Source organism: Schistocerca piceifrons, chromosome 2 (genome assembly GCF_021461385.2).
Source record: "Schistocerca piceifrons isolate TAMUIC-IGC-003096 chromosome 2, iqSchPice1.1, whole genome shotgun sequence".
Taxonomy (NCBI): Eukaryota; Metazoa; Arthropoda; class Insecta; order Orthoptera; family Acrididae; genus Schistocerca; species Schistocerca piceifrons.
The window spans coordinates 723,618,157-723,632,262 of NC_060139.1; the positions used below are offsets into that span (position 1 = coordinate 723,618,157).

The 14,106-nt window shown below is 43.2% G+C and overlaps 1 protein-coding gene across 1 annotated transcript in view; it reads left to right on the forward strand.

Moving 5' to 3' along the window:
- Positions 1-14,106, forward strand: part of LOC124777568 (ras-like GTP-binding protein Rho1) — a 290,221-nt gene that overhangs the window by 209,310 nt on the left and 66,805 nt on the right. The window contains exon 2 of the mRNA XM_047253024.1: positions 8,005-8,092. Coding sequence (XP_047108980.1) covers positions 8,005-8,092 — 88 coding nt within the window. The remainder of the gene's footprint in view (positions 1-8,004; positions 8,093-14,106) is intronic.

Consider the following 14,106-nt stretch of genomic DNA (forward strand, 5'->3'; position numbering starts at 1 on the left):
ACGGAGGAATTATCGGAATTAAACGGAAATTAGTAGATGTGATGTAGTACGTGTACAGACAACAAATGAACACAGTTTCAGAGAAATTGGATGATTTATTCAAGAGAAAGAGCTTCACAAATTGACCAAGATAGTAGCGTGTTGGTCAGCCTCTGGCCCTTCGGCCTGGCACTGATTGCTAGAATTGTTGGATGTCGTTCGAGGGATATCGTGCCAAATCGTGTCCAACTGGCGCTTTAGATCATCAGAATCCTGAGTTGGTTGGAGTTCCCCGCCCATAATGCTGCAAACGTTCTCAGTTGGGGACAGATCCTGCGACGTTGCTGTCCAAGATAGGGTTTGGCAAGCACAAAGGCAGTAGAAACTCTCATCTTTGCTGGCGGGCATTCACTTTCTCAAACCTAAGTGATATGGTTGGGAGCAGGATACAGGGGCTGCTTGACTGGAAGGCTGAGCAACAAATTGAGGATATAATACGAAGTTTAATTTATTACTCAAGAAAATTCATGCAAGGTACTGGTAACAACATATTGACATATAACTTGTGCAGTTTAAGTGTACATCAGCTGATTTAACATGAATCATCAACAAGTTGTCTAACATCAAACAATCTGCAAATATGAGATTTAAACCTTTTCCAAAATTTTAATATTTGTAAAATCTTATTACGAAACACATAAAATTAACAAACTGGTCACTGTATTTAAGCCTTACATAACCTAATGGGCACAATGGCTTACAGGAAAAAATATCACAGACGTATAGCAATATCTGCCCACCACAGTACTGTCTTACGTGACCTTGTGTGCCACGATGATTCACAGAACCACCTCATATAGTTAAATGGTACATATTACCCAAAATGGCGCTTGCGTTACAATCTTACGTAGCACACAGATTTACGAAGGCAATGCAATTAATGCCAAGTACAGTCTGGTTCAGAATAACGAGTGCCCTACGACTGCTTAAACTATTCAGGATCAATAACGAACTGTTTTACAAGGCAAGCACCTTCAGTTCCGACACGTTAACAAGACAGTGCCTCCATTTCAATTTTACCACAGAAATCCATCAATAGTCGTAGGTCAGACGGTGATTCAAAAAGGACTGATAACAAGTCACCGCACTGTTGGCGGTTGGCACTAAACCCCTGGCGTGCGATAGATGTGTCGGCCAGAAACCCCGTTGCAACAGGAGCCGTCAACAACAGTAGCCACAAAACTCTTTCTGAAACCACACCGTGAAATGACGTCAAAGGGGTTTCCAAAACAGTTTAACACTCAACGGTAGTGAGTAAGAGAAAAGGACCAAAAACAAACACACACGGCACTTACAATTATTCTTGAATTATTCCTAGCTGTGGTTAAGATTGAATTAATTTTAATCCAACAGGTAAACAGTGGTGTCACAGTAGACTTAAACTTTACTTGACTAGCGTGACAATTTGGGCGTCCCTTAACTGACATAAGCTCAGTAACAAACTGAAATGCAATTTAAAGACACTCAAGTAAGGGTATTGAGAGACATTTTATCAACAATTTAAGCAAACACGTCCACAAAGGCACTCCAGGTCATACGTAAATCAACCAAGGCACAAGTCAGTATTTCGACACGCGACGTGGGAACACTCACTGCTCAGCAGCGCAAGCCAGAATACGACAGAAAGAAGTCTCGCTGTAACTCCAGCGGACGAAGTTGCACCAAACCAACAGTTCACCTTTAACAATATTAACCAAATACCACTAATAAGATAATGGCCAGAATAACACCAGCCCGTAGCCATAGCGTGAGGAGGGTTCAACTCATAAACAGAACTAACATATAGCGAGTCACTGCAGCACCTCCAGTTCGGCTGCTCGGCCGGCCCCAATGCAGCTGCCACGCTCACACCACTTGCCGACGCGACTTCTGCGATCTTCCGGCGTCGCTCCGCCCAGACCCGCTCGTGTCTCTCTACCCGAGACTCCCTCTTAGCTTCCCGCACGGAATCCCAGAGGGCGCACCAACCTGCGCACCGCAAAGCGAATCGAAAGAGATCGAACACACTACACCGGAACAATCAAATCGCAGGAGCACACGGCACAATAAGCCCAGGATGGTTTTCCATGAAGGGCAACAAAACGGCTTAGAACGTTATCGACGTATCGCTGAGCTGTATTGGTGACATGACATTAAAAGGGGCTTGTCATAAAATGAAATGGCATCCCAGACAATCACTCCTGGCTGTCAGGCCATATGGCGGATGCCAGTCTGGTTGATACCCACAACTGTTCGGTGCGTCTTCAGAAACGTCTTCGCCGATCATCGGGGCTCAGTTTGAAGCGGGACTCATCAATGAAGACAACTGTACTAGTCAATGCGATTCCAGCCCGAAGACGTCTCTGGAGATGCTCCGGACAGTGGTGGGGTGCCAATCTAACTTTCACCTGCCATACGGCTTGATAACCAGGAGTGATGGTCGGGTTTACCGTTTCATTTTGTAGCAGGACCACTTCGTTTAGCATCCACTACACTCTTATAGCATAGCGGTACGTCGATGGTATTTGACGCCCCATTTTGTAGCCCTTCATGGCAAGCCGTCCTGGGCTTATATTTCAGCAAGATAATGCCCGCCTGCACATGGCGACAGTTTCTGCTGCTTGTCTTAGTGCTTGTTAAGTCCTAATGCCAAGGGCCAGACACGGACCAACGCATTACTGACTTGCTCAGTTTGTGAAGCTCTTTCTCTTGAATAAATCATCCAATTTTTCTGAAATTGTAATTATCTGTTTGATGGTACACCTACATCACATCTACCGATTTCCGTCGCATTCGCATAATCCTTTTTTTAAATTTATTTAGATTACTTGTACTCTCTAATTTCCAACGTCCAGTTATGCTGTGTCACCCCACCTTCCAAATATTCAGGGATTTTATTTGCTGGTCTCACCTGCGCCATTCTCTTCATAGTTGTAGCCTCCCAACAGTTTATTTCGTAGCCTCACAATATTAATGGGACTCATATATAACCATTCAATAATTAACTGACTGTGAATGTAAACTGGTAAATCTAGACGTCAGCAATGCTGGGTAATGGCCCTGAAAAGTCATTCTGAATAAACTGAAGATTCTTACCTCAATAGTGTCGCCGGATAACGCGTAAATATCTGCTCCTACAAGAAATTTTTCTGGCACAGCCCAGTGCAATGCTGGCCACTAGATTTGTTATGTGTAAAAAAAAAAAACTGATTTTTCTTTAGGATAATCGGAATGGCCATGGGTAGGAGAAATTAGTGAAATCTTTAAATTCAGATGAATGATTGTCAAAAGTTATCTTTATAAGAAAGATTATTATCAAACGATTTGTAAAAACACATACATGGGACTTGATGTAGCAATAGTACAAAATAAGTTGTTGCAAATTACCTATGCGCATGGCAATAAATAATAATAATCTTTGCTTTTACCTTATACTACATTGCTCAGGCACAGCGATCGTTCTCCACGACCGGCCTTGGCAATACCAAACAGGACATAAGTGCTCTCTGTGAGCTATACAACTAGACAACTGCTCTCTAAGAGTGACCTGACCCAACCGCTCGACTGCGAGCTACTACTATTACTGCTGCCGACTCTGCTCTCTGGTCTGCGATTCTACTGTAGCATACATCTCGCAGGCAGCGCGTGAGCAATCCATCGAAGTTACATCTGCTCGAGTGCGCTAGTAATGAATTCCTTAGTCAGGGACCTCTTACAATGTAGAATCATATTCTATACATTGACCCGTATTTATCTTCAACTTCCCTTCATTTATTTATTTAGTTGCTAGAAATCAAACGTGATAACTTGTGAGTAATGGTAAGAAACGAAAACCTAATGACGATAGCTAAATATTGCACCAACTTTTTGTTCTCGCTGTATTGATGAGGTGAGCTTGTATGCCGTAATTGTCTTCTCATAGGGCATTATTAAACAAAAACGTAAATAATGTTAGTAACACGATGAGCAACACTTAACAAACTTTAATTGATATAATATCACACAAAAATACTGAACTTTTGTGTAATGACAAGGTCTGATATTAGTGTAAAAGTTCTGAACACTGGTCTAACGCAACTGAGTGAACGATGACTAACTAATCTAAATGTTGTTCAGGCAGGATTACTGTCAGTAACAGCTTCTAAGTTCAGGCTGTTAATAGACATAAACTGTGATACTGGCTGTGCCATCATCACTCGTTGACTGCTGCTGGTTGATAACTGCGACAACTGCTGCATCTGTTTGGCAACTGTGCAAAGTGCCGAATGAAGCTGTGTGTCCGCTTACGTCTGTAATCTACGGAAGAATGTTTGTCTCCGAACTATTTGATGGATGAAGGAAGTCGTTTCTCGTATCAGAGGCTTCTATGGCGTCAGACAGAACTACCACCATGTGGATCGGATGACTGATAAAGGCCAATTCACACTTATCGTCACATCACTTCGCATCACGTCACGTAACGTCAGTTTCGTCACGTTACATCAAAACATACCACAATGTATTTCAAACGACAGCACTCACACAGGTCGTCAACAGACAGTCAAGTCACGTCACACCAAGATTTGTCGGTTAGGAAGTTTTGATGGAAACGTCGTCTGCTAACATCGGAATATAACTTTATGTTCGTCGTGCTCACTCATATTATTGTAGGGGATTTTGTGCTTTTGTCTCTTCTTAAACTTTATTCTTATTAGTTTGCTTTGTTTTCCTGGCAAATTGCAAATGTTCGATGACAACTTGGATATATTTTAGTGTTCTTCCAAAAGTGAGATCAGGTATGTGGAACTTTCACAATAACAGAACAGAGTTGACGCCAGTAACGTATGTAAATAAGAACGTAAGGTGATGAAGCAGATTTCATTAAATATCATTTTAAGTAAATACGTCAGTTCTGATGAAGGAGAAAAAAGCAGCTTTTTATGACGTAATTAGTTGCGTAAGGGAAAACATAATGAATAAGGTAAATAGCCTCTATTTATTCCCTTATAAATATGTTTGATGTGTTTATATGTATATATTTTCAGAAGCAAATGGATGTCAATGTTTTGAATTGTTGTTTCACTTCTGACCACTTTACCACACAAAACTGATGGAGGACACATATTACGAAGTTTGCTTTGGCCATTAATAAATTTTGGCTTTGTTTATTTCCGCAAGTTCGACATTGTACTCCGACTTTTTGTATCACGGATGGTAACTCAAAACTTTACTTTCATCATTCGGTACTGGGGTAAGGGAATGGACGTGACATGATGTGACGTGACTATCTAGTACGAATCGGCCGTTGTGGCCGAGCGGTTCTAGGTGCTTCAGTCAGGAACCGCGCTGCCTCGGGCATTGATGTGTGTGATGTCCTTAGGTTAGTTAGGTTTAAGTAGTTCTAAGTTCTAGGGGACTGATGACCTGAGATTTTAATTCCCATGGTGCTCAGAGCTATTTGAACCATTTTAAATCGTTTCGCGGAAGCATTACAAAGCTCCTGTTAAGTGTACGCTCTCAATGAGACCGCGCTCGCTAATCATCGCCGATTTTGTTCAGATTTGTAGTGCATCTAGGGCTTGACCAGAAATAAAAATCACAAACGTGGGAGCTGCAGGCCCAGCGTTAAGGAAAAGAAGCATTTGTGGCGTTTTTCGATGTAAATATGACCGTCTTACTTATTGTTTCAGGGCACTGCTCGGTGCGGGTAGGAAGAGTACAAAAGAGTACGTGAGTCGTGCGTTCGAGTTCCTATGTGGAAATTCTTTTTCCTTCACTTTTGTCCATTTTTACATGATTTGTACTGCAAATGAACCAAAATAATGCTCCGTTTATTGCTTTTTATTAATATTTCTATATAAAAAGCATGAAAGCACAGGTAAGGGAAAATTTGGGAACTGCAAATAAATTTCCGGCAGGGTATTATAAGGCATACTCGAAGACTTCGCATATACACTGAAGCACCAAAGAAACTGACATAGGCATGTGTATTCCAATACAGAGTTATGTAAACAGGCGGAATACGGCGCTGCACACGGCGTCCCCTATATAAGGCAACAAGTGTCTGGCGCAGTTGTTAGATCGGTTACTGCTGCTACAATGGCAGGTTATCAAGATTTAAGTGAGTTGGAACGTGGTGTTATAGTCGGCGCACGATCGATGGGGCATAGCATCTCCGACGGAGCGGTGAAATGGGGATTTTCCCGTACGACCATTTCACGAGTGTACCATGAATATCAGGAATCAAGTAAAACATTAAATCTCCGACATCGCTGCGGGCGGAAAAATATCCGGCAAGAATGGGACCAACGATGACTGAAGAGAATCGTTCAACGTGACTAATCCATCCGAAAATTGCTGTAGATTTCAGTGGTCGGACATCAACAAGTGTCAGCGTGCGAACAATTTAACGAAACATCATCCATATGGGTTTTCAGAGCCGGAGGCCCACTCGTGTACCCTTGATGACTGCACGACACAAAGCTTAACGCCTTGCTCGGGCCTGTAACACCGACATTGGATTGGTGATGGCTGGAAACATGTTATTTGGTCGCACGACTCTCGTTTCAAATTGTATCGAGCGGATGGACGTGTACGGGTATGGAGACAACCTCTCGAATCCATTAACCATGCATGTTAGCAAGGGACTGTTCAAGCTGGTGGAGACCCTGTAACAGTATGGGGCGTGTGCACCAGGAGTGATATGGGGCCCCTGATACGCCTAGATACGACTCTGACAGGTGACACGTATGTAGGTATCCTGTATGATCACCTGCATATGCATTCATGTTCATTGCGCATTCCGACGGAGTTGGGCAATGCCAGCAGGATAGTGCGACACCCCACTCGTCCATAATTGCTACAGAGGGGCTCCAGGAATATTCTTCTGTGTTTGAACACTTCAGCTGGCCACCAAACACTGGAGACAGGAACATTATTGAGCATATCTGGGATGCCTTGCAACGTGCTGTTCAGAAGAAGTATCGACAGCCCTGCGGGATTCATGCTCTCAGTTCCCTCCGGCACTACTTCAGAGATTAGTCGAGTCCATGCCATGTCGCGTTGCGGCACTTCTGCGTGCTGGCGGGGACGCTACACGATATTAGACAGGTGTACCAGTTTCTTTGGCTCTTCAGTGTAAAATTGGATCCTTTTTTACTTTACAGTTGATGATTGACATGCAAAAACAGGAGAACTTATTGTATGCGTACATTTGCCAAGGGCTGCTCGAATGTCAAAATGAGACAAACGAAAGTCTTGTACACTTTAAGTGCGGTCTCTTCTTGGAAAGCTATTTTCACAGTCCCCGTGGGCGCTGTTACTACACTCATCTCTTGGTAACTATTTGCCATTTTCTTTTGCCTTTTCTTTTCATCCCTTTTACGAAGATATTAATAAAAACAATATATTGAGCGCTACTTCGGTTTATTCGCAGTGTGAGTAACGCAAAAATAGAAAAAAAAACATAAAAAAATTCTCTCATAGGGAACACGCTATAACATTCCGTATTCTTTTCGCTGTGCAAGCGCTGCCTTGGAAGTACTTTATCAGAAATGGTTGATGCGTCACACGAGCCGTGTCAAATGGCTTTTTTTTCCAAAGCACTTTGAATTCTGGAGCTCCTACTTCTGTCACTTTCAGCTCTAGCCAATCCCTGCTTATCGGTAATTTGGATGAGATTGGTGTTGGAGAGTAGGATGGACGGATGGAGAGGGTTGTATGGGCGCACGACGGCAAGGTCTTCAGCGCCCGCTCAGTAACAGATTGCGACGGGAGTAGGGGCGGCTCTATTGTGAGGTAACTACGTGGAGCCACGCTGGAGACTATTCTGTTGTTTGGCACCCCGTGTGCGTATAGCTGTGTTGCGTAGCTTGTGGAGCACGCAGCACTGTGCATCACGTGAACCTACGACAGCTAAATAATTTACAGTACAACGGTCTCAATTTTCAGAGTGCAGATGGTGAAGAGGTCGGAGCTGTAGCTGCAGCGAGCGTTCTCTTGTTGCAGGTGTACACGCCGACTGGCTTCGAAAAGTACGCGTCGACGTACAACGTGGCAGACTATCGGATCCGCTTCGCCGTCTGGGACACGTCTGGTGAGTGCGCATGCGCGGCGCGCCACCTGCACAAAGCGCGCTGCCAGCCCGCCGACTGCCCGCCTTTCACAGCCGCAGCCGCCTTCCCGGTCGCTCGCTAAGTAAGCGTGGCGGGCGCGCCCTCATTGTGGCCCGAGATTACTTGTTACGGAGCGCGGCCCAGGTGTGTGCACATGAAAGCGCTCTTAGAAACGATGCCCCTTCTCACCTGCCCGCTGCGCTATTCATGAAATCGCCCCCACATATAGGATGAGCGTGGAAGCCAGACACATCAGAACAGCGATCGATACGGCCAGAAACGGAGATGGAAGTCGGTGAGGACTGTCACCAGACCAACAGAACGTCGTCTGGAAAGGTTAATCAAAAAGATGCCGATGGTTATAGCCAGAAGCCAGGAACGATAGTTAAATACATGTCGAACAAGGGTTTCGTAAGCTGTTACTAGAATTTCCTTTGGATACTTCGAAAGAATCTGATAGTTTTATAGAGTTATTACCTTTCAAAATCACCCCAGACATATACTGTAAAATACCGGGTGATCAAAAAGTCAGTATAAATTTGAAAACTTAATAAACCACGGAATAATGTAGACAGAGAGCTAAAAATTTACACACATGCTTGGAATGACATGAGGTTTCATTAGAACAAAAAAAAAAAAAAACAAAGTTTACAAAATGTCAGACAGATGGCGCTGGATAGCAAAACGTCAGTGACTGCTACCGTGACGGGTGAGAGGTACGCCGATATGTTACAGAATCGCATCATCCCCAGCCTGACTGATAAACACCTGCTGGAACGTACGATATTTATGCAGGATGGCGCTCCACTCCATATTGCTAGACGCGTGAAAGATCTCTTGCGCGCGTCGTTTGGTGATGATCGTGTGCTCATCCGCCACTTTCGTCATGCTTGGCCTCCCAGGTCCCCAGATCTCAGTCCGTGCGATTATTGGCTTTGGGGTCACCTGAAGTCGCAAGTGTATCGTGATCGACCGACATCTCTAGGGATGCTGAAAGACAACAGCCGACGCCAATGCCTCACCATAACTCCGGACATGCTTTACAGTGCTATTCACAACATTATTCCTCGACTACAGCTATTGTTGAGGAATGATGGTGGACACATTGAGTATTTCCTGTAAAGAACATCATCTTTGCTTTGTCTTACTTTTTTATGCCAATTATTGTTATTCTGATCAGATGAAGCACCATCTGTCGGACATTTTTTGAACTTTTGTATTTTTTAGGTTCCAGTAGGACCCAATGTCATTCCAAGCAAATGTGTCAATTTGTACCTCTCTATGTACATTATTCCGTGAGTTATTCAGTTTTCAAAATTATCCTGACTTTTTGATCACCCGGTATTTAACACTTTTGACTTTGCAGTGATTGTACAACAATGTTGGTCCCCGCCTAATTCCGCTCTATACATCGCTGCGTTCGTCAGTCCAAAGTCTGGTTTTGAAGCGGCTCTCCACGCTTGTCTGTCTTGCGCAAGCCTCCCCTTCTCTGCATTAATCCTGTATTACCAGCCTCTCGTAAAATTTACGATTGCAGTCGGCATCTCTGTGCTTTCCGCCAATCTGGACACACTAGTGACACGTGCTCATGAGTGCCTTCATGGAAAACATAGTTGTTAACAGTACCTGAATTATTCATTGCCTGACACCAGCGGTTTGCTGGCACTGGTGCCTTTGTCGTGAATATTACGAATGTTTGCTAATGGTGTGCCCGTTTTGTAATAGTTGCCATACTTGTTATATTGTTTAGAATTTCTCAGTGTGGCATCGTACGTGAAATACCAAGCTGTCACAGTTGGAAACGTGTTAGGTTTTAACACATTGGTCCTCATCAGTGCAAATCTCGTCCTTTGCTGCTAAAATTAGCACAATGTGGGTGGTTCTGAGTTTGATTTTGACACTGATATACTGGGCGATTAGCTTTAAGAAGCTGATGAAGACATAATGGGAAATTCATTGAAGAGGAAGATGTTGTTCAACAAGTTAACGTTGTATGTGCAGATGACAGTGATGTAGACACAGGCGCTGAAATAGCAAATGATGACCCTGTTGAAGAATGCCGGGGTGACCGTCAAAGAAAGCAGAAGACTCTCTACTCATTTTGAGGATATATACTCTTGGAGTCATAATAATTATAGTAATGTGTGACTAGTGCATACCATAAATTACGACTTCTTTTCCCACAACATTTGGAGCAGTCAAATTGTCATTATAGAATATAAAAAAGGGCACTTTGTACCTATTTTGTATGTAACGTACCAATGGAGATCTAATAACTGACTAGCGAATAACATACAAATTATGACTTCCCTTAAATAAAATCTGGAGTAGTAAAATTAGCAGTCCTTTAATACTAACGTAACCTCTCCCCCCTCCCCCTCCAGTATTCTGCGGTTATTATTACAACCTGCATTCACTTGAGCCTGCTCATCACCTTAAAGTCTTGGTCACCATTTACTATTTCTACCCCCTACACTTTCCTCCAGCGACAACGTCATTATTTTTTGAATTCTCATGGCGTGTTACATCAACCGACCCCTTCTTTCAGTCAGGTTGTGCCATAAATTTCTTTTCCTCCCGAACGAATCGTCACCTCTTCAGCAGCTACCCGATCCGCTCAACTGATCTTCAACGTTCTGCTGTAGCACCATATTTTAAAAATTTCTATTCTCTTTTTCTCTGTGTCGCTTATCGTCCGTGTGTCATATCGATATAACTCTAGAATCATACAAATATTTACAGAAACAACATCCTAATATTTACCGGGTGATAAAAGTCAGTATAAATGTGATGATTTAATAAACCACCGAATAATATAGATAGAGAAGTAAAAATTGTCACACATGCTTGGAATGACATGGGGTTTTATTAGAACAAAAAATAAGTTCACAAAATGTCCAACAGATGGCGCTGGACAGCAAAACGTCAGTGACTGCGCATGACAATCGTGTACAAAAGGAGCTGTAATGAGAGAGAGAATCAGATGCGCCAGCAGTCGCAGCATGTTGACGTTACTTGAAAAGGCGCTTTTAGTGAAGCTGTATTATCAGAATGGGGAATGTGCTAGTTCAGCGTTACGATCCTATTGCAATAGGAAGGGGACAAATGCAGCTGTTGCGAGAATGATTTCGGAGTTCGAAGGTACGGGTTGTTTAGACGATACACCCCGTAGTGGCCGACCGAGCACAAGGCGTAATGCTGCTGAGATAGTTCAGGAAGAAATGGAGACTGCAGCGGGTTCGTCTATGCACGGGGAAGTCAGCGCTCGTGCAGTCGGACGTCGCACCGGCATTCCATACACTACTGTTTGGTTGACACTGAGGCGTACCCTCCGACGCTATCCGTACAAAATCCATCGGCATCATGAACTGCTACCTGGCGATTTAGTGAAGCGGAGGGCATTTGCGGTGTGGGCGTTTCAAAAGATGGCAAAAGATGACACTTGGTTGAGTAACCTGTTGTGGACCGACGAAGCTCATTTCACGCTCCGAGGGTCTGTAACGCCCACAACTGCAGAATTTGGGCTACCGAAAATCTTAGAACTGTCGTGGAAACTCCATTGCTCGATGAGAAAGCCATGGTATGGGTTGGATTTACGACATCTACCGTTAACGGGACTTTTTTCTTCGAGGAAATGCGTGATTCTGGTTTTGTAACTGCTACCGTGACTGGTGAGAGGTACGCCGATATGTTACAGAATCACATAATCCCCAACCTGGCTGATAAACACCTGCTGGAACGTACGATGTTTATGCAGGATGGCGCTCCACTCCATATTGCTAGACGCGTGAAAGATCTCTTGCGAGCGTCGTTTGGTGATGATCGTGTGCTCAGCCGCCACTTTCGTCATGCTTGGCCTCCCAGGTCCCCAGACCTCAGTCCGTGCGATTATTGGCTTTGGGGTTACCTGAAGTCGCAAGGGTATCGTGATCGACCGACACCTCTAGGGATGCTGAAAGACAACATCCGACGCCAATGCCTCACCATAACTCCGGACATGCTTTACAGTGCTGTTCACAACATTATTCCTCGACTACAGCTATTGTTGAGGAATGATGGTGGACACATTGAGCATTTCCTGTAAGGAACATCATCTTTACTTTGTCTTATTTTTTTATGCTAATTATTGCTATTCTGATCAGATGAAGCGCCATCTGTCGGACATTTTTTGAACTTTTGTATTTTTTTAGTTCTAATAAAACCCCATGTCATTCCAAGCATGTGAGTCAAGTTGTATCTCTCTATCTACATTATTCCGTGATTTATTCAGTTTTCAAATTTATCTTGACTTTTTGATCACCCGGTATTTAACACTTTTGACTTTGCAGTGATTGTACAACAATGTTGGTCCCCGCCTAATTCCGCGCTATACATCGCTGCGTTCGTCAGTCCGAAATCTGGTTTTCAAGTGGCTGGCTCTCCACGCTTGTCTGTCTTGCGCAAGCCTCTCCTTCTCTGCATTAATCCTGTATTACCAGCCTCCCGTCAAGTTTACGATTGCAGTCGGTATCTCTCTGTGCTTTCCGCCAATCTGGACACACTAGTGACACGTGCTCATGAGTGCCTTGATGGAAAACATAGTTGTTAACAGTACCTGAATTATTCATTGCCTGACACCAGCGGTTTGCTGGCACTGGTGCCTTTGTCGTGAATATTACAAATGTATACTAATGATGTTCCTGTTTTCTAATACTCGCCATACTTATTATATCGTTTAGAATTTCTCATTGTGGCATCGTACGTGAAATATCAAGCTTTCACAGTTGGGAGAGTGTTAGGTTATAACACATAGGTTCTCATCAGTGCTAATCTCGTCCTTTGCTGCTAAAATTAGCACAATGTGGGTGGTTCTGAGTTTGATATACTGGGCGATTAGCTTTAAGAAGCTGATGAAGACATAATGGGGAATTTAGTGAAGAGGAAGCTTTTCTTCAACACGTAACGTTGTATGTACAGATGACTGTGATGTAGACCAAGGCGCTGAAACAGCAAACGACGACTTGGTTGAAGAATCCCTGGTGACCGTCGAAGAAAGCAGAAGACTCTCCCTCATTTTGTGGATACATACTCTTGGAGTCATAATAATTATAATAATTTGTAACTAGTGCATATCACAAATTACGACTCTTTTCCCAAAACATCTGGAGCTGTCAAACTGTCATTATAGAATATAAGACGGGGCATTTTGTAACAACTTTGTATGTAACGTACCAATGGAAATCTAATAACTGACAATCGAATAACATACAAATTATGACTTCCTTTGAATCAAATCTGGAGTAGTAAAATTAGCAGTGCCTTAATAGTAACGTAACCTCCCCCCCCCCATTCCCCCTCCAGTATTCTGCGGTTAATATTACACCCTAAATTCACAATAAAGTCTTGGTCACTATTTATTCTTTTTACCCCCTACACTTTCCTCCAGCGACAACTTCATTATTTTTTGAATCTCAACCGATCCCTTCTTTGAGTCAGGTTGTGCCATAAATTTCTTTTCCTCCCGAACGAATCGTCACCTCTTCAGCAGCTACCCGATCCGCTCAACTGATCTTCAGCATTCTGCTGTAGCACCATATTTTAAAAGCTTCTATTCTCTTTTTGTCTGTGTCGCTTATCGTCCGTGTGTCATGTCGATATAACTCCAGAATCATACAAATATTTACAGGAACAACATTCTAATATTTAAAATCGATGCTACCATGTCTTTTTTCTTACTACTGTGATTCAGCATTTTGTATCCTACTTAGTTGTATCATTATTCATTTTTTTGCTCTCCAAATAGAAAAGCATCCATCTGCAACCCATTTCCCAATATGATTTCGTCACCATCGTTTGATTTAATTGGAATGCTTTCCATTACCCTTGCTTAACTTTCATCGCTGATCACCTTACAATCTCTCTCCAAGACGCTACCCATTCTGTACAGTTGATCTTCCAAGAACTTTATTGTCTCTGAGAGAATTACGTTGCCATAAGCACATCATCAACTTTTTAT